This window comes from Balaenoptera ricei, chromosome 2, assembly GCF_028023285.1.
Source record: "Balaenoptera ricei isolate mBalRic1 chromosome 2, mBalRic1.hap2, whole genome shotgun sequence".
Taxonomy (NCBI): domain Eukaryota; kingdom Metazoa; phylum Chordata; class Mammalia; order Artiodactyla; family Balaenopteridae; genus Balaenoptera; species Balaenoptera ricei.
Genome location: NC_082640.1, coordinates 62,220,794 through 62,240,228, shown reverse-complemented (window position 1 = coordinate 62,240,228; position 19,435 = coordinate 62,220,794). Strand labels below are relative to the sequence as shown.

General features: G+C 48.5%; 1 protein-coding gene across 2 annotated transcripts; it reads left to right on the top strand.

The window, feature by feature from the left end:
* The first annotated feature begins 234 nt into the window (after positions 1 to 234).
* Positions 235 to 19,086, top strand: SCAMP5 (secretory carrier membrane protein 5). Of its 2 annotated transcripts, XM_059915441.1 has the most exons (8): positions 235 to 322; positions 7,862 to 7,970; positions 11,134 to 11,188; positions 11,952 to 12,080; positions 14,277 to 14,433; positions 15,520 to 15,621; positions 16,054 to 16,171; positions 16,437 to 19,086. In XM_059915441.1, exons 3-8 carry the CDS (start codon positions 11,182 to 11,184, stop codon positions 16,629 to 16,631), a joined length of 708 nt encoding a protein of 235 aa, XP_059771424.1. In that variant the 5' UTR covers positions 235 to 322; positions 7,862 to 7,970; positions 11,134 to 11,181; the 3' UTR covers positions 16,632 to 19,086. The 2 variants fall into 2 exon arrangements, with proteins under 2 accessions (XP_059771424.1, XP_059771425.1); XM_059915442.1 differs by lacking the exon at positions 7,862 to 7,970.
* Positions 19,087 to 19,435: the final 349 nt, after the last annotated feature.

Here is a 19,435-nt window from a genome sequence, read left to right as displayed (position 1 = left end):
CCCCCCCGTGCCTGCCGACCACCTGATCGGGCCCTGTCCCTGGAACTTAGCACCTCGGACAGCTCCTGTAAGGTGCGGGGATGGCCAGGCCTTCCTTCTCGCGAGTTCAGGAGGAGCGGCCCTAGAGGAAGCTCGGGAATCTCGCGAGAGCGGCTGCTGCAGGCAGGCCGGCGCGGGCGCGCGAGGAACTGGCCCGAGGCGCGCGCACGCTCGCGCACCCCGTCGCCAGCCCCGGAGCCGCTCGCGGCCGGCTCCGCGCCGCATCGTTGGGTGCATAGCAGCGTAGCGCGGCGGCCTTTCCGCAGCCGAGCGACAGCAGTGGGTGAGTCCCGGGCCTAAAGGGCCAGAAAACGGCTTTGTAGGGAAGTTGGGCGCAGGGCGGGAAGGGGTCACCCCATCTCCAGCTTTGTACCCCCTACGCTTCACCTTTGGATGCCGGGGGCAGGTCGAGCTGGAGAGGCGCAGAGTCGAGGTGACCTTCCCTGTTGGGGCGGGGGAAGAGAACCTCGGGTGCCCCAGACCCCCCCAACCCCCGCCATCCCCATTCCTGGCTCCCACAGAAGGAACCCAGTCTTGGATGACGTCAGACCCCTAGATTCTGGAGCCTGGGCCTTGGGCCCTCCATACCCCCTCAGCCCCACCTGGCGTTCCCTGGAAACAGGCCTCCTCCTCCTCCTGGGGATGGCGCACGCGGCCTGGGATGGGGGAGTCTGGAGGCGGGTTGACTGTGGCCTCCTTTGGGTCCTTCCTTACAAGAGGCGCCTGCAGGTGGATGCAGGTTGTACTCCCCACCTCCTAGACCCCGCCTAAGCGAGGCGGCGGACCTTTGGACAACTCGTCTGAACCACCTCAGTGCTTCATGGGATGGGTGCATTGGCTTGAGCCTGTGGGCCACCAGGGCTTTGGGGTGGTGTGTTGGGGGCGCCAGATGAAGCTCATTCCAACGCTGACCGGAGTCAGTCACGAGGATTGGGGTGAGATGTTTGGGAAACCGTCTCTGCCCCTGCCTCTGGGAGCTCCTAATCTAAAGGTTGGAAGTATAGTCTTGGACTGAGAATTCACTATCTCAGGAAGTTCAAACCGGCAATGCCCCAGCTCCAGGATAAGGAGTTTAGGGAGGGCTGGGCAGACTTTCCCGTGGACACTAGGAGCACAAGGAGAAAGGGAGGCAAGAGGCAGTGAATAGGAGGCTTCTTGGAGGCAGTGAGATTGGGATGAGAGGAGAGGTAACAGAGGGCATTTTCGGGGAATAGTCTGGGCAAAGGCATAGAGGTGGGAATTAAGCATAGCTGTTGGGGAGCCTGGCCTGTGAGTCCAGCCACGTGACTGTGCGCATGGGGTGGAGAAGTCTGGAGAATTTTGCAGCCTGTGCCCTAACTGTTCTGCCTCCAAGGGGCAGGCCTCTGAGAGAGGGAAATGGTTCTTGCAGGGGCATGACTGGCAAAGAGATTTTGTCTGGGGCTGCACAGATGGTGCTAGTTGAGATTTGATCTGGGTTTGATGAGCCTGAGTTGCTGAGAGAGGACTGACCGGTCATGGGCCACAGAAAGAGGGTCTTCTTAGGTCTAGCAAACCCATGGAGAGTTAGCAGGGTCCTGGGAGGGGAGCTCTGGTTAGGGGCCTTGGGCTCTGTTCCTGTTTCTTTAACCCTTTCTCTGGTGGGCTGGCTGGCCACCTCTGAACAAATTGATTCTTCTCTCTGGGTATCTCTTTGCCAGCACCTTTCTCTAGGGATGAAATAATAGGACTAAGTACTGACCTCCCTTGAGGAAGCTGCTTGTTCTAGTTTAGAGTGTCCTTCTCAGTTCTTCTACCTCTTCCTTTTCCTTTTCTCCCCCCTCCCTCTGCCTTCCTCTCCCTGTCCCTGCCCCCTCCCCACAGCAGTTCCTCTACAGGCTGCACTTCCTTCCTTGCTGACAGCCCGGAGTCTCTGAAGGTCTCCTGGAGGAAGTGTGGTACAGCAGGGTTCACAGAAGCTGTGGGCTTAGCCTGATTTGGGGAGGGCATCAGTTGCTCCACTCCTACCCCGGGAGGGTGTCCAAGGCTTAAGCAAGAACATAATTGCCCATTCTCTGTGCCCTGCCCTGTGCTGGGTCCCTCCTGGAAGCCCCATCCATGATGGAACGAGGAAGAGATTGGATGAGAATGAGTGAGCACTTGGTGCCCAATAACTGGTTCAGAATTTAAGCAGTGGGAGGCACAGCAGCGATGTCTGGAAGGGCTTCCCAGAAGAGGTGGGGTGTGAGAAAAATAGTAGGACTCAGAGGAGGTGATAGGGCTCTGGTTTAGGGTCACTGGAAGCAGACAGGATGGCTTGATATGATCTGCATGAAGCTGGGTTGTGTGGGAAGCAGGTCAGCCTGTGGTAGAGAAGCAAAAGGTGGTGGGTCGGAGGTTTGTAGCTGATTGACACAAGGTCTTGATTGCCAAGCACAGGATCAGTAGGGGCTACTGAAGAGTCATCATAGGACAGTGATAGCAATGCTAGGCGTGTACTGTTCTCTGAGGAATAGTCATAGTTTGGGGACATCAGGGCTGGAGATATGGGATTGGGTGTGGGATAAGGGGACCAGAGGTAGAGCAAGAGGGGGAAACTTCCATCTTAGCAGATAGGCTCTGGGCAGACAGCAAGAAAATGACATTTCTATGCCAAGGATGGGGGCTCATGTTGGGGAGGAGGGAGGGCTGGTGAGTAGGGAGTCCTGGAACTAACCCCAGGTCCCTGTCCTGATCTGAGGCCATACTTGACTCCCTTCTCTCTGCCATGGACCTCACTTTCTTTACTGTGGGACCTTCTGTCCTCCCAACTTCACAGTTAGAAATGGAATAAATTATAGTCTGGTTTTTTTGAACAAAATTCAGTTAGTATTTGCTGTCTTATTGACAACTAAGGAGGTGCTTCTTTAGGCCTACATCTTTGGGGGGATATGTAGCACCCCCAGTGCCTCCCAGCGTTATGAAAGACTCTCAGTTGAGGAATTGCTACTTCTCCCATTTTGCAGTTTAAGAACTTTGGTTTGCAGAGGCCAGTCATTGCTGCTCCCCTCTCCCCCAATACAAGTATAAAGGCTAAGCCCTGCTATAAGAGCAGAAGAGCCTGGAACCTTCCATTCTTGTGACCTCAGCCTCCTGTAGCCCTCCCAAGCCTAAATTCTCTCTGGGCTAACCATGTACAAACAAGGCAGCCTTGCTCTGTGCTCTGGCCCTGAGTGCTGGCTTTCCCACCACCCATACTTTGCTACACTGACTTCTCTGTAACCATGGGCACACCTTTGGGAGACAGCCTGGGACCAGACGGGAGTCAGGTTGGAGCCAGGGTTAGAGCCTCCTTCCTTGAGGCTCCTACAGTCTAGTTATTGCCAGTCTCCCCCTGCCTCTCTTCTTTGTTTCCCTGGAGGGCATTAAAGCTGGACCACAGTCTCCCTTTCCACATCCCATTGTCTCATGGGGGGCAATGCCTCCTTTGGCCACCCTTTCTACCAGCTACACCTGAGTCTGTTCATCATTGGCATGTTGCCACCTCCAAAATCTTAAACTCCAGTATCATTCTCTGACCACAGTCCAATTTCTGCTTTACCTACTTTGGGACCTCAAGGAGACCTCAAGTTCTCTGACACCTCCATTTTCTCTGTCTCATGAGCATGATACCTTCTGTGTCCTTCCTGGACTCCATGGTCCAGGATTTTAACCATTCTCTGGCTCATGCCCTCAATGACCATGCCACTTTGCCTGTGTGTCCCACCCCAGCAGCAGACCCCCCAATTCTGGATTCTATACTCAGAATATGGAAAGCTTCTGGTGGCCATCACATACCAGGGCAGTCTGGTTCTGCTTCCGTGGAGGGTCTCCAGCCTCAGCTGTCCCTCCATCACTTCTTCTAGAAACCCCTTTCCTCTTCCCATCAGCTTTCCATTCTATTCCATGGGAGGAGTATTCCAAACTTGGACTATTCTCCCAAAGCCCTTTACTCATGGAGAGGGTTAGTTGAGGGGGGTTGTATGTGGGAGTTGGAACCACACTTATGTTTCTCCACTTCTTGAATCCCAGTAGAAGGAGGGCTCCTAATCTAACATACCCGCTCTGTGCTCTGGATGCTGGCCCTACCTATCTCCTGAGATACCAGTGTCTGTCAGCTCTTTCCCCCTCTACTGTATCTTCAGCCTCTCCACCGTTTTCCTTAATAATACCTTCCTCCCAGCTTATATATATGCTCAAGTCTCCTATCTGGAAAAACCTTTCTAACTGTATGTCTTCCTCTAGCTGCTGCTGTTTTAAACCTGTGGCTTTGTCTCACTAGAAAAGTGATATATGACTGTTGCAGAAATTTTAGAAAATAAAGATAAAAGAAAGACAACAAATAACTTGTAATGTCACTATCAAGAGATCGCTACTATTAATCCTTTAGTGTATGGTGTTTCTTTGTTGACACTAATATCCTCTATGTTATATTAGAGTCTCAGCTGCGATTTTGATTTAAAAAAATTTTTTTTTAGGTCTTTATTTAATTTGTTACAATGTTGCTTCTGTTTTTTTAAGTTTTGGTTTTTTGGCTGCGAGGCATGTGGGATCTTAGCTCCCCGACCAGGGATCAAACCCACCCCCCCTGCATTGGAAGGCGCAGTCTTAACTACTGGACCACCAGGGGTGTCCATCAGCTGAGTTTTTTGAAAGATTAGTCTGCTAGACTTGTCCCTCTTCCTCTCCTCATGTTCCCTCATTTCTGGGCAGCTGGCCTCTACCCCACCACTTCCTGAAGCTGTGACCTCCTAATTGCCAAATCAGCCCATGTCACACCTGACCACTCTATGGCCAAGGACGTTGTTGACCTGGTTGACCAGTCATTAAAAAGTTTGAGGTAACCTGTATTCATTAACATGAAACATTTTCATGAGGTATTGAGTGGAAAAAAACAGGTTATAAAAGAGCGTGTATAAAATGATCTCATTTTTGTCATATATGCTTATGTATACATAAAAACCAAAAACCTAAAGGTCAGACTGTTAAAGGGGTGACCACTGAGAAGGTGGATTTTGGAAGAACTTGTATTTTCTACTTTATGCACTTTGATTTTTTTTTTTTAACTTGCAGATATTTTTATACATGTTGCTAAAAAGCAACATAATTTCATTTTATTAAAAAAGAAACTTTGAGGTTATATTTTTTAAAAGGAGAAGAAGAAGAATAGAAACCTTCAGTGGCTCGCAAGTCTCAGGATAAAACTCAAATCCTGCTCATGGCCTTCAAGGCCAGGATGACTGGCCCCTCCTACCTTTCAACCCTATTGTTGCCTTTTCTTCCTTACTTCCACTTTGGACTTTATCTGTGCTCTACTTCTTTCTGTTCCTTGAATTCGCCATGCTGTTACTCCTGACCTTCCCTTTGCGTGTGCTTTCCTGGTTCTTTCCTTTCCTGGCCAACTCTTATTCATCCTCCAGGATTCAGCTCTGATATCACTTCCTCTGTGAAGCCCTCCCTGGCTTTTCCAGGATGGACCAGGGAGGTGCTCCTCTGTGTTCCCACAGCTTTGTGTACTTGCTCTCCTGGAGCACTTCTCAGGCTTTGTTGTAACTGTCCCTTGATTTAGCTGCATCCTCTACTCTTACCACCTCACTTTCAACTCAGACGTGTCTCGCCTATTACAGAGAAAATTGAAGCAGATATGTGGGATGTGCACTGTCCTTTCCAAGGCCTCAAACCTCCCCGATCTGCTTGCGTCATGTTCTCCTTCCCACCTGTTAGGATTGAGGCTTGTCCCACCTCTTTGCACTGGACCTCATGCTTCTCCCCCTTTCAGGGGTTTGCTCCATTAATTAACCTCTGTCTCTATTGTAATTGCAACTCTTCCCTGGATCTTTCACATCTCTAGCTTATTAACATCCTAAACAAACAACCCTCAGACATAGTCCTCCCTGGACCCCATAGCCCACCCAGGTAGTACCCTGTCTCTGTTCTCTTCCAAGGCAGGCTTCTTCAACGTGCTGTCTACACCTGCTCTCAGCTTATGTGTTCAACTATATAATTTGGCTGCTACTACCCCCTCCCACCCCTCCCCCCAACTCCCAGCTGCCACCGCCACCAAAGTAGTTCTTGCTGGGGTCACAGGTGACTTGCTGTTGCTGAGCGTACTGGACATTTTTCAGTCCAGCCCTTTCCATGCTGGACCTCTCAGTGGCATCTGTCATATTTGTCCACTCTCTACTCCTGGCTTTGGAGACTTCACACTCTCCTGGTTTTCCTCCTGCCTCATCAGCTGCTCCTACTCATTCTTTGCCAGCTCATCCTCTTCTGCCTGACTTTTCTTTTTTTTTTTTTTAAACAGGTAATACAGTTACGTGATTCATAATTCAAAAAGATGTCCTAAATTTCATCAATTCTAAGATGAACATTTTGATATTTCCGAAAACATTTTAATGTCTGTGTCTTTAAAATTTTGGCATCTTATCATTATAAGTTGGTGGCATTTTTTTCTTTCTTTTGTTCAATAAGATAATGATCTATCTTAAAATTGATGGTGTCTTGGATTTGATGGTATAAGGATACATAGTAAAAATTTCCTCCCACCTACTCCCCTATTCCGCATGTATTCAGTTCCTCTGGCCCCCAGGAACCACAATTATTTTTTTCTTGATGTCCTACTAGAGATTCTTTGTGTATATATTACGAAATGCAACTGTATATATCCCCATCCTGACTTAAAAGTATTTATTTATTTATTTTTAAAATTTTATTTTATTATTTTAAAAATATATTTATTTATTTACTTATTTGGTAGCGCCAGGTCTTAGCTGCGGCTCGCCAGCTCCTTAGTTGCAGCACATGGGCTCCTTAGTTGCTGCAGGCGGGCTCCTTAGTTGTGGCTCCAGGCTTCTTAGTTGTGGCATGCAAACTCTTAGTTGCGGCATGCATGTGGGATCTAGTTCCCTGACCAGGGATTGAACCCGGGCCCCCTGCATTGGGAGCACCAAGTCTTATCCACTGCGCCACCAAGTCCCTTTATTTATTTTTATGAAGTATAATTGACATACATTACTTTCAAGTGTACAACATAATGATATTTGTACAACTTAATATTTGTATATACTGTGAATTAATCACCACAATAAGGCTAGTTAACATCCACCGCCACACATAGTTACAGAATTTCTTTTCCTTGTGATGAGAACTTTTAAGATTTACTCTCTTAGCAACTTTCAAATATGCAGTACAGTGTTATTAACTGTAGTCACCATGCTGTACCTTACATCCCTGTGATTTATTTATTTAGAACTGGAAGTTTGTACCTTTTGACCCCCTTCACCCATTTCACCCACCCCTCAGCCCCCGCCTCTGGAAACCACCAATCTGTTCTATATGGATGAGCTTGGTTTTTTGTTTGTTTGCTTTTTTAAATTTTATTTTGTTTTAGATTCCACAAATAAGTGAGATCGTACAGTATTTGTCTTTCCTTGTCTGACTTATTTCACTTAGCATAATGCTCTCAAGGTCCATTCATGTTGTCACAAATGGCAAGATTTCATTCACCAACATTTGGTATCTCATCCTTCTTATAACAGCCATTCTAACACGTGTGAGGTGATATCTCATTGTGGTTTTGATTTGCATTTCCCTGATGATTAGTGATGTTGAGCATCTTTTCATGTATTGATACCCATTGGCCATCTGTATGTCTATTTCCCCAACTTTTTATTTTGAAACATTTCAAAGCTACAAAAAGTTTAAAGAACAGTGCAATGAACGCTTGTACTAGGGTACTTCACCTAGATTCACCAGCTGTTAACATTTCGTGACATTTGCTTTGTCTATCAATATCTCTGATTTTTTTTTTTTTTTTGGCCGTGCCGCGTGGCTTGAGGGATCTTAGCTCCCCGACCAGGGACTGAACCCGGGCCCACAGCAGTGAAAGCGCCGAGTCCTAACCACTGGACCACCAGGGAATTCCCTATCTGATTTTTTTGCAGAACCATTTGAAAGTAAGTAGCAGACAAGACACTGTACTTCTAAATATGTCAACATGTATCTCCTAAGAACAAAGATACTCTCCTATGTAACCACAACACCTAAGAAATTTAACATTGAACAATGATATCTACTGTTCAGTCTATATTCAAATTTTTCTACTTGTCCTAAAAATGTCCTTTATAGCTGTGATTTAAAAATCCAGGACCAGTCATTGCAGTTGGTTGCATGTCTCTTTAGTCTCCTTTAATTTAGATGAGTCCCTTTACCAATTTTTATCTTTCACAACATTAACGTTTATCTTGGAGAATTTCCCACAGTCTGGATTTGTCAGATTCTTTTTCTTAATAATTATTTTCAGACTAAAGATTTTGGCAATAATACTGCATTGATGATCTTATGTCCTTCTGTGTGTATCACATCATGAGGCACATAATGTCCTTTTGTCCCATTATCAGAAATGCTAAGTTTGGTCACTTGGTCTGCCAGATCCTCTCATAGAAGTACCTTTTCTCTCTTGTGATTAATAAATAATCTGGAGGGTGACACTCATACTGTGTGACTCCCCTCTTCCCTAACCACCTTCCACCCAGTGTTTTAAGCAGCCATTGATAATCCTTACCTGTACCAGTTCTGACATAGGGGTTGCAAAATAATGATGTAAAAAATTATGTCATTCCTTCTATATTAGAACTTTTCTTTCCCTCCTCCCTTTCTTTTGTGTATTATAGTGCACTTATGCATTCTTTTCAGTGTGTTATGATCCATTACTGACATTACTCATATTTTTTCTCCAGCTGTTTATTTTGAAGACTTTAAACTAAAGTTGAAAGAATAATACAAGAGACACTCATATAACTTCACTCAGATTCACCAATTGTTAGCATTTGCCACATTTGCTTTGATTCTGTCTATATCTATCCATTCATCATTTCTTATTTTTCTGAACTATTTGAAGCAAGTTTCAGATATCACGATACTTTACCCCTAAGCACTTGAGCACATATTTCCTAAGAAAAAGGACATTTTCCTACATAACCTCAATAACATTATCACACCCAAGAAATGTAACATAGACATAATAATATTATCTAGAGTCTATATTCAAGTTTCCTCTGATACCCCAGTGTTTCCCTCTTGAACCAGGATCCAGTCAAGGTTTACACATCAGTTTTTGTTGCCATGTAGCTTTTCTTTTTTTTAATATTTTATTTATTTATTTGGCTGCACCAGATCTTAGTTGCGGCACACAGGATCTTTAGTTGCAGCGCTTGGGCTCTTTAGTTGTGGCATGTGAACTCTTAGTTGAGGCATGCATGTGGGATCTAGTTCCGTGACCAGGGATTGAACCTGGGTCCCCTGCACTGGGAGTGCAGAGTCTTATCCACTAGACCAGGGGTCCCCAACCCCCCTCCCCAATCAGTCTGCAGCCCGAGGCCTGTTAGGACCCTGGCCACACAGTGAGAGAGCGAAGCTTCATCTGCCGCTCCCCATCGCTTGCATTACCGCCTGAACCACCCCCACCCCCCCACCCCTGCACCGTGCATGGAAAAATTGTCTTCCGCGAAACTGGTCCCTGGTGCCAGAGAGGTCAGGGACTGCTGCACTAGACCACCAGGGAATTCCCCAACAATCTTTCATCCAGTGAAAGATTTAGCAGCCACTGAGGATCCTTGTCTGAATCAGCTATTACATTCATGATTGCAAAATTAGGAGATTTTCTAATTCTGTCACTCCTACACTTAGTGCTAGCATTCTTCTGCAAAGAATAGCTTTCTTTCTTCCTTCCTCCCTCTTCTTTTTAAAAATAAGAGTGTCACTTTGGACTCATGGATTATTTTTTAATAATGTTATATTACTGTCATTATTTTTGAAGCTCTTAATTCTCCCAAATTTGGCTGGTGGTAGCTCCTTCAAACTGGTGTCCTCTTGACACCAATTAGTTGAATTCCTTCTTGCTTCTGGCACCACAAGATGTTTTAGGCTAACGTTGTATTTCCTTGTCCTGGCTTGGGACCAGCCACATATTTTTAAAGTCATGAGTTCATACTGATGCCTCCAATTCAAACCCAACATCACAGGACTCTGTCTTACCTTCCTATATTCCATATTCTGTCTCCATACCTAACACTGAGAACCCAGGTTCCAACAACATGAACACATTCTCTCATATGCTGTCTGCTACGGTTCACATGACAGAGTTTCAGAATCACCACACTAGTACCAACAGTAAGAGTAAACCCGCTAAGATTTCAGATTTCTTTCCAGTTGTTTTTGCTCTTGAGATATATCCCTCTAAGAGAATACGGAGTACTGAGATCAAGTCACTTGGCCAGTTCTTTTTCCTGTGTGATTGTGTTATCAATTCACAGTATAGATAGCTTCATTTGTTTTTGTTTATTTCAATTTTAATGGTTCTCTCCAATTTCTTTTTTGTTTGTTTCTGTTTTTGGCCGCATTTCGAGGCTTGTGGGTTCTTAGTTCCCTGACCAAGGATCAAACCCAGTCCCGTGAGGGAAAGTGCCAAGTCCTAACCACTGGACCACCAGGGAATTCCCTGCTTTTTCTACTTAACAGTATATCCTGGAAATCATTCCATAGCAGTTCATAGAGATCATCTTCATTCTTTTTTACATCTGTATATTACTGCATTGACTGATGTACCATAGTTTATTCAAACAGTTGGATTTAGGTTGCTTCCAACATTTTGCTATTGCAAAATAGTGTCATGTTGAATAACATGTATTTGTTGTTTCTTACTTGTGGGTAAATAACTAGAAGTAGGATTCTGGGGACAAAAGCAAAAAATATTTTTATTCTCCTCTCCCCTCCTTTTTTTTCTTTTTTTTAATATGAAAGGTAGCATAAACTATTCTGTGTCTTGCATTTTTTCAACTACTTGTAATTGTGGAGTTCTTTCCATATCAGTATTTTTTTTTAAATTTTTTGACAGATTTTATTTATTTATTTATCTACCTATTTATTTATTTATTTACTTTTGGCTGCATTGGGTCTTCATTGCTGCTCTGTGAGGTGGGAGCTGCCTCCGGTTCATTCCACCGTGGAAATGTGGGATGAGTCCTGCTCCAGGGAGTTTGCAGCCTGGCTGGGACTAAGAGAAGGACTAGGTTGGGTGAGCCATGATCCTCAACCTTCTCTGGCTCTTTTTCCTTCCAGTTCGGGACAAAGAGGAGTGGACAGGCCGCTGGGCCGGCTGGTGCCATCATGTCAGGTAAGGAGAGGGTGGGCCACTTGGGTAGGATGTAACAGTGAACTTAAGGTAGGGGTCCCTTTACGCCCCCTAGTTTTTGAAGGTTAGGTTATTTCTGTCCTCTTGCCCCTGGATTTCCCCTGGTTCCCCACTGAGGCCTATTTATCCAAGACCCTCACTGTCTAGCCCTCTGTCAGACCTCTGACCCTGGGGACCAAGGTAGCGCATCCTGATGCTCTCGTCCTACTCTCTATCTGGCTGATAAGTGGCATGGGTGGCTCAGTCTCCATCCTCTCTGTCACCATTACGCTCTAATACTCTGAGACCTTTTCCTTCTGGTTTCTGAGTTGTCTGGTTTCCAAAGGCTCAGAGCTGGAGGGACCTGTAGGGAATATCTAGTTTGACCCCCACCCCACTGGATAAACTGAGGTCTGGAGAGGGGTAGTGACTCACCCAAGAGCATGAGTGTTGGAGTGGAGGCTAGAACCCACATACCCAGACTCACCATCCTGCTTCCTCTACCCGGAACTGGCCCCCCACTGAAGAGGGTGCTGCACCCCTGATGGACAGTGTTTATTGTTTTTATTCTTCTGAGAGACAGTGACACTGCCTCAGGGCTACTTTGGGAGGCCTGAGGCAGCGGGGATAGCTGGGTGGGGTTAGCAAAGTGGCCTGTGCCCACAGGGGCCAAGAGGGCAGCCCAGGCCGGGGAAAGAGTGATCATATTGGATCATCAGGGAGGGGAACATTCAGGGTGATACCATGTGATGTGCCTCGCCCACAGAGAAAGTGAACAACTTCCCACCATTGCCCAAATTCATCCCGCTCAAGCCATGTTTCTACCAAGACTTTGAGGCGGATATCCCTCCTCAGCATCTCAGCATGACCAAGCGCCTCTACTACCTCTGGATGCGTGAGTGCTGTGGGATGGGGGTGGGCCATAGCTAGGGAGTGGGGGAGGGGGAAGGCTGGTGGGTGCTGGGCATTGGGATGGGGTCCCCACAGGCCCAGTGTCCTTCAGCCTCACTTGCAGCATCTGTGTGGGCCAGTAAGCCTTTCCCTGCCTGACTCCTGCAGGCTCCTCTCCTGGGCCGACTCCCCAGCTGAGCCTCAGTTTCCCTCAACCTCCCATCTAGGCCTCTCCCCATCTCCCAATCACAGAGCAGCCAGGTGGGGGTCTCTGTCTGCGGTGTAATTGCTCATTTCTTCCTCTCCTTCTCCTTTTCACTGGAGTAGTTTTCCAGGGAACCTCTGGTGACTGCCTCAGGATTCTGGATTTGGAGAGGAATCCTCCCCTCAAAGCCTCATTTTTCTTGCTTTCTCTGGAAAATTGCTCAAAAAGAACATTCAGCTGGGATTTAGGAGATATGGGAGGAGGCTGGGCTGGTCACCCCACTTCCCAAGTGGCAGGTACCTCATTTATAGGAAAGACGGTATTGTCTCAGTGATCGCTGTGGTTCCATGTAGCTCTGTGTTGAGTCTAGAGTTTTAATGTTCTAAGATTTTGAGGTTTAGAGTTTAAAAGCCCCGATTTCTCATGGTCTGTGGCAGTAGAATAATTACGGCCAGGGTACTAGATCAAGTGAGCTGGAGAGAAGTGGGACTGGGAAGAGAGATGTAAACCAATATAAAAACAGTTTAATGTCTGTTCTATATAAAGAACAAATAAAATCAGTGAGGACACCAAAGTTCCAGGAAATCTGGGGGCAATAAACAGGGATGGAGGAAATACAGCTGAAACTCACAGAAAGAAATGCTTACCCTCATTGTGAGGGGCCCTGAGAAGGGTGTACCTTCACAGGTGACAGCATTGTCAGGCCAGACTTGGAGAGCACTGGCCCTGGGCTCTGGGAACTCTGCCCCTGAGAAGATCTCATCCAGGAGCTGGATTTAAGGGCTATAAATATCTTCCTAAGTCCTCACTAGGTGCCTGCCAGATGCTGTGTTCCCAAGGAAGTGTATATAAGCCTTGAGATGCTTCAGGGTTCTATTCAGAAGCCAAGACCATAGATACCTGGCTGTTTGAGGCCAAGATTAAGCCTGCCTTCCTTTATTTATTCATTAAGTCTTTGTGGGGCCTTAAATGGACTCAGTCTAATGTTCGAGGAAAGGAGCACCCTTTTGTCAGATGACCTGGGTGTGTGTGAGTGACAGCATCAGATGAGGAGACTTGAGGTCCCTTCTGGCTGTGACTCAAGGATACAGTGATTCCGAGGTTCAGCTAGATTATGTGGGCACAGAGGAGGGGGAGCCTGGGTCTCACTCTCGGGGAGCTTCTAGTTTGGTTGATGGGCTGGGATTTGTACCTGGGGAAGCATGAGAGTGCCCAAGTCTTCAGGAGGTCAGAGGGATGGGAGATGAATAAGGCTGCAGTAGTGAAAGAAGGCTTCTTGGAGGAGGTGGGATAATAGTTGTCTAAGAAATGGATTAAAGAAAGACAGATCCCAGCCACTGCTGCCTGCCCCATTTAAGTGTGGAGCGGATGGTACAATGGCTTACAGAAATGTTACCTTTTACTTTCCCCTTTTCATGCCCTACCTTGCAAGAGAAGATGGAAGATGGGTTTCCTGTGCCTTGGGCTTGGTGATTGCTGTGGGTCTGGGATGGCCAGGGGCTGAGGCCATTCTTATAAGGAGAAATTCTTATAAGGAGAAGAGCATTTCTCCCAGGCTGAGGCCTTGGGGCCCTTCAACAGGGCTTGCTGGGCTGAGGCTCTGAGTTACTGATCTGGAGACTCTTTGTTCTCTGGATTTCTCAGATCCCCAGGAACGGGTGTGGGAGGCGGTTGGTCTGAGCTCCCAGTTTTCTTTCTCACAGTCTGTACTCCCTGTGTGTGTGTATGTATACGTGTGTCTTGTGTATCTGTGTGTGTGTATTCACTGATGTGACTTGTGGGTGTGAATCTGTACAAATGCGGTTTGCATGTGTGTTTGTGTATGTCTTCATCTTTCTGTGCTTGTGCTGTTTGCCTGTGTTTGATTGTGGGTCTGTGTTGAGTTGTGGGGGATGTGTGTGTGTCTGGGTGCTCATATATTTCTGCATGGGCCTTGGTGTCTGTGTGTGTGTCTGGTGTCTGTCTCTGTGTGTGCATGTGCTCCTGGGTCTGCAGTGAATAGCGTAACGCTGGCCGTGAACCTGGTGGGCTGTCTCGCGTGGCTGATCGGAGGCGGGGGAGCTACCAACTTTGGCCTCGCCTTTCTCTGGCTCATCCTCTTCACACCCTGCTCCTACGTCTGCTGGTTTCGGCCCATTTACAAGGCCTTCAAGTAAGTGATGGGTGCTGAACCCCAGCTCCTAACCCTGTCTCTTTGCCCATCTCTACTGTCTCTTCTCTACATATTTTTAATTTTTTTTTTTTTTTTTTTTTTTGCCATCCTGCAAACTCACTTTCCCTTTGTTTACCCTCAGCTCAGACTGCCAGGTAGGATTTAGGCTTCCTGGGAGCTCTAGGCTGGGATGAGAGGGCTGGAAGTTAGAACCTTTCTCTTAGTTCCTTCCTTCCTCACTCTACCCTTGGGTGGGGGCAACAAAGAAACCGGGCCTGTTCTTGTTTTCCCTACCCCAGGCAGCTAGCTGCATGATAAGTTTTGCCAGTGGGGCCACCTGTCTTGATGGAGCTGTCCATCCTTGTACCTGTGGGGCTAGCTGATTTGGCGCCAAGTGGACCATCTATCCACATGCCAATGGAACAAGCCATCCATGTGCCACTGACACTATGTGCTAATGAGGGCATCCAACTCTGTGCCAAAGGGATTACCCACCCATGTATCAGTAGGGCTAGCTGTCTTAGTGCCAATGGGTGTCTGCCTTGTGTCAAGTGGGATTTTCAATCTTTGTGCCAATGGAGTGTCCCTCTCAGTGCCAGTGTGATCTCAAATATCTTTGCCTATTGGACCCATCCATGTATGTGCCAATTAGGCTATAATCTTGGTGCCTGTAGTGTGTCCGTTCTTGTGCCAATGACACTTTCTATCCTATGGGACCATCCATCCATGTACCTAGATGTCTTGGTGCCAGTAGGGCTGTCCAAACCTTTGACAATGGGTTTGTTTATTCCTGCCACAATGGACCCATCTATTTCTGTGCCAATGGGGCCAACCATCCATGTACCAGTGAGTGGTGCATTCATGAGGAGATCTCTCCCTATGTAATGTTGTACACACAGGCCTAACACATGGAAACTTGCAAAGATCCATGGGTAAACGCTGTCCTATTTTGGCCCCTTAACTAAGGCCTTTAAATGTCTTCTGTCTGTTGTGTACCCACTTAAACTTGGAAGGACTTAGAAGTCTTGAAGGCAGGGAAGCCCTGGCCCTCTACCCAGGTGATGGAAGCCATCTCCTCTGTTGCAGGACTGACAGCTCCTTCAGCTTCATGGCATTCTTCTTCACTTTCATGGCCCAGCTGGTCATCAGCATCATCCAGGCTGTGGGCATCCCAGGCTGGGGTGTCTGGTAAGAGACTGGGGTGTCTGGGACTGACCCAGGGCTAGCAGGGTGGCACCTGGGGTGTGTCCTTTGCTTACTTTTGTGGGCTAAGCTGCCTAGCCTGTGGGAACACCATGAGTTATTGGAAGTGTGAAAGGATTCAGGATAGTTTATAGTAGACAGAGCCATAGCATCAGAGGGGAATGAGAACCTTGCAGTGGTTTTTAGGAGTGCTGAGGGGTATCAAGCATCATGAGATTAAACTGAGGGAAGGAAGCCTTATGTCTGAGGAGCTTGTTTCCTGAGCCAGGGGTTCTTTCTGAACCACTGACACAGGCCCTTTGCATCCAATGATATGGTCTCTCCCTGTGACAATGAGATGGTCCCTTACTCTAGTGGGGTGGCTCCTGGGTACCCCTCACCATGCAAGGCAGCCCCACAGCTGGCCTATTTCTGCAGCGGCTGGATCGCTACCATTTCCTTCTTCGGAACGAACGTTGGCTCAGCGGTGGTGATGCTCATTCCCACTGTCATGTTCACGGTCATGGCTGTCTTTTCCTTCATTGCCCTCAGCATGGTATGTGGTCACCTCAAGGGTTAGGGGGTGGTGTTGGGAAGGGACTGTGATCTATAACAACCCTTATCCCAAGTTACAAGAGGACCCAGGGGTCTTCCAAGGGACTCACTCTGGAATGGCTTGGTGGACTTTGCTCCCAGTGCACAGGGCATGGGTGGGAGGGAGGACTGGCTTTTGCGGTTACTTTTCTCTGGCTCCCATGTCTTTTCTGGATGGGCTGCCTCTTCCCTTTGATTAACCCTTCCTTGTGCTCCTCATTCTACAGGTTCATAAATTCTATCGGGGCAGCGGGGGGAGTTTCAGCAAAGCTCAGGAGGAGTGGACCACAGGGGCATGGAAGAACCCGCACGTGCAGCAGGCGGCCCAGAATGCAGCCATGGGGGCGGCGCAGGGTGCCATGAATCAGCCGCACACTCAGTATTCTGCCACCCCCAACTACACATACTCCAATGAGATGTGAACGAGCCAAGCCTACCAGAAGCTGGCTGGGGGCCGGTGGAACGGGGGCTCAAGCCACATGTAGTGGTGACCAAGCAGGGTTCCCCCTTCCCTTTTTCTCCTCCTCCACTTTGTACAAAGAATCAGAGTTATATATATATATATATATATGTATATCCTCTCCCCCACACCCTTGGATTCACGTGGAGCTGTCCCGTGCGGTGATAGCTGTGTCTGTGTCCCCTTGTGAATAGTGTGCAGTGAAGGTCTCTGTTGTTGTGGTGCTAGATGTATGTTTAGAACTAAACCAGCCCCCAACCCTCCACCAGGCTGCCCCCTCTGACCTTGGCCCAGGGACCCTTCATGGGGCAGGGGGAGGCATAGCAGAAGAGCCTGGCCCCCTCCCAAGGGTTATGAGCTGAAACTTTCCACTTTTGGTCTTACTGGGAAGCAGCAGTATTTAGAACTCATGGGGATGGTAGTGGGGAGAGTGGAGACCTGCAGAGGATCTTCTTTTGCTCCTTCTGATCCAGGTCTCTCCCCGCCACCACCCCCAACCTCCTCCTCCCCTCCTCTCTTCCTGCTGTCAGATTCCTGTGGTCCCTTCTCCTGCCCAGGGTCTCTCTCTTCTCTATGTGGCTTTTCTTTGTCTTCTCCAAGGTTGAGTGTCCCAGTTGTATCTGCTCCTGAGACTGAGCCCCTTCCCAGATCAATGAAGCAGACAGGGGAGCTGAGCCTTAGCCCTGATGTGGGAGGGCCCACAGCCGGAGATACGGAGCCCACCTGGGTACCTGAATCCCAGGGGATGGAAATGCAAGGCAGCCTCCTCTCTTCCCTGCCTTGCCTTCCCCTCCTTCTCTTCCCAGAGCCCCGTTGAGCCCCGTCTGCCTATGTCCCGGCTGTGGCCTGATTCTCCTACCCTACCCCTACTGTGTTCTAGGTGGCATCTGCCATCCATAAGGGCAGATTCCACTGCCTTCCCTGAAGAGCTGGGTAGTGTCCAGGCAATTTTCAGGTGTAAAGGTGCAGCTGGAGCAGAGGGTATGTAAATAAGTACTGGTCCCTGGGTGTCGTTTGGTTGGCTCAAGCCCACTGGGCAGGTGCTAGGTGTCTCTGAATGACCACTGGATTCCTGGGAGCAATAGCTGTTCTGTTTGGGTCTGATAGAAGGGATAGGCTCAGAGGGCTGGTTCTGGAGGGAAGATCAGAGGAGAAGGCAGGCAGGGCCCGGTGAGAGGGGATCATGCATCCCCCCCACCCCAGCTCACTCTTGGTCATAGGGCAGTTCTGGGCACTTGAACTCAAGGCCCAGGAAGAAGCACAGGCCCAATCCTATGTGGAAGCACAATGGCTGGAATGTGATTTCAGTTTAGGTGGGGTGGGAGGGGAGATTCTCTGGCTCTTGTTTTTTTTCAAATCAAGATTACTTGCTTCCCTCTGCCTACTAGACTTGATTCTTGGCCCTTCCTCACCCTGTCAGCAACCCCTTTCCTTTCCAGGACAGTGACTGCAGGCCTGTTCTGTCCCAGGCATTGTGAGAATGTTGTTGGTAGAGGCCCTGGCTCTCTTGGAGGCCTGGAGGGGAGTGGGTTCTCACCCAAGGAGCAGCTCCCCATTTCTCACTCACTGCCCCCACCTCCCACCTGGGCTATTTGGCTTGAAAAACCAAACCCCGCCTGGCCACTCTGGGTGGCTCCAGCTTAGAACCCAACACCTGGATTTCCAGGTGCCATCCTGAGCTTTGAGCTCCAGGTACTTCATTTTCCTATAAGGGAAGCCAGGGCCTCTGGGAAGTTATCTTCCTAATGGTCCCTTAGGCTTGGGCCAGAATGTGATTGGCTCTCTCCTCCACCACTTTCTCTGCAGAAAGCAGTTGTCACAGCCCCTAGTACCTGAAAAGAGACCCTAGGTCTAGGTTCTTCCTCCTGTTTCCTTTCTCCCCTCCCAGCCCTCTGGCTCCCTTTCTCTTTGTCTCTCTGGTAACTCCAGGCCTGTGGTCCAGCTGCCAGCCCAGCATTCTTGACCTGTTGGATGCCACCTCTAGTCGATTTCCTGTCCTACCTGCCCTTTCTCTTTCCTGGCTCAGACCTGTATGGCCATGCCCTGGCTCTGCCCTTAGGAAGACCTGCTACCTGTGTGTGGCCCAGCTTGTCCAGGCCCTGGGATGCTGCATCTCCAGGCAACTATGCACTTTCCTGGGGAGGGAGCCAGTACAAGAAGTGGGGGCTGGGTACAGATTCATCTCTGCTGGATGGTCTGGCTTGAGGGTTGGGTGGAAGAAGGCCCAGGTCAGTCTGGGAATCCTCAGGTCTTTGGCCAGCCAGTCACCTGCTTTTGCATTCTGCTGGTGCCCCCTGCCCCTCCTTGTTTCTAGGAGACACAGACCATTCTCCAACTGGCAGTTGACCTGCCTGAGCCAATGTGTCTGTCAGTGGTAACTGAATGAACCATAATAAAGGGGAACATTTGGCCCTCTGTGTCCTGCTGTGTCATGTGTCTTCATGTGGGCCTGTGTGGAGTCTCACCATGGGCTGTAGGCAATGGGGGTCGGGTGGTTTGAGTGGGTCTGAGGCCTGTCATTCCCAGAGGCCAAAAGTCACACACCTCTGTGTGGTTCTTTCTCTGAGGCAGCCTCGAAATTGCCACAGAGGCCTTCTGCCTGTTAGGAGGATGAGTTCTGAGTTCCCTGAGGAAGAAGTAGAAGGCTGGATCAGTGGGTGAGGGGTGGTTTGGTTCAGATGGTCACTGTAGGCAGGGGCAGGGGTAGAGCACAGAGGGCCCCACCTCAGCTCTCATTGAAGGAGACTGGCAGCTGATTGAGGACCC

What these genes read in the sequence shown, in the direction of transcription:
- SCAMP5 (XM_059915442.1), top strand. An exon ending in CCCATTTACAAGGCCTTCAA is followed by an intron (nt 14,434 to 15,519) that starts GTAAGTGATGGG and finishes CCTCTGTTGCAG; the next exon opens with GACTGACAGCTCCTTCAGCT. An exon ending in ATCCCAGGCTGGGGTGTCTG is followed by an intron (nt 15,622 to 16,053) that starts GTAAGAGACTGG and finishes CTATTTCTGCAG; the next exon opens with CGGCTGGATCGCTACCATTT.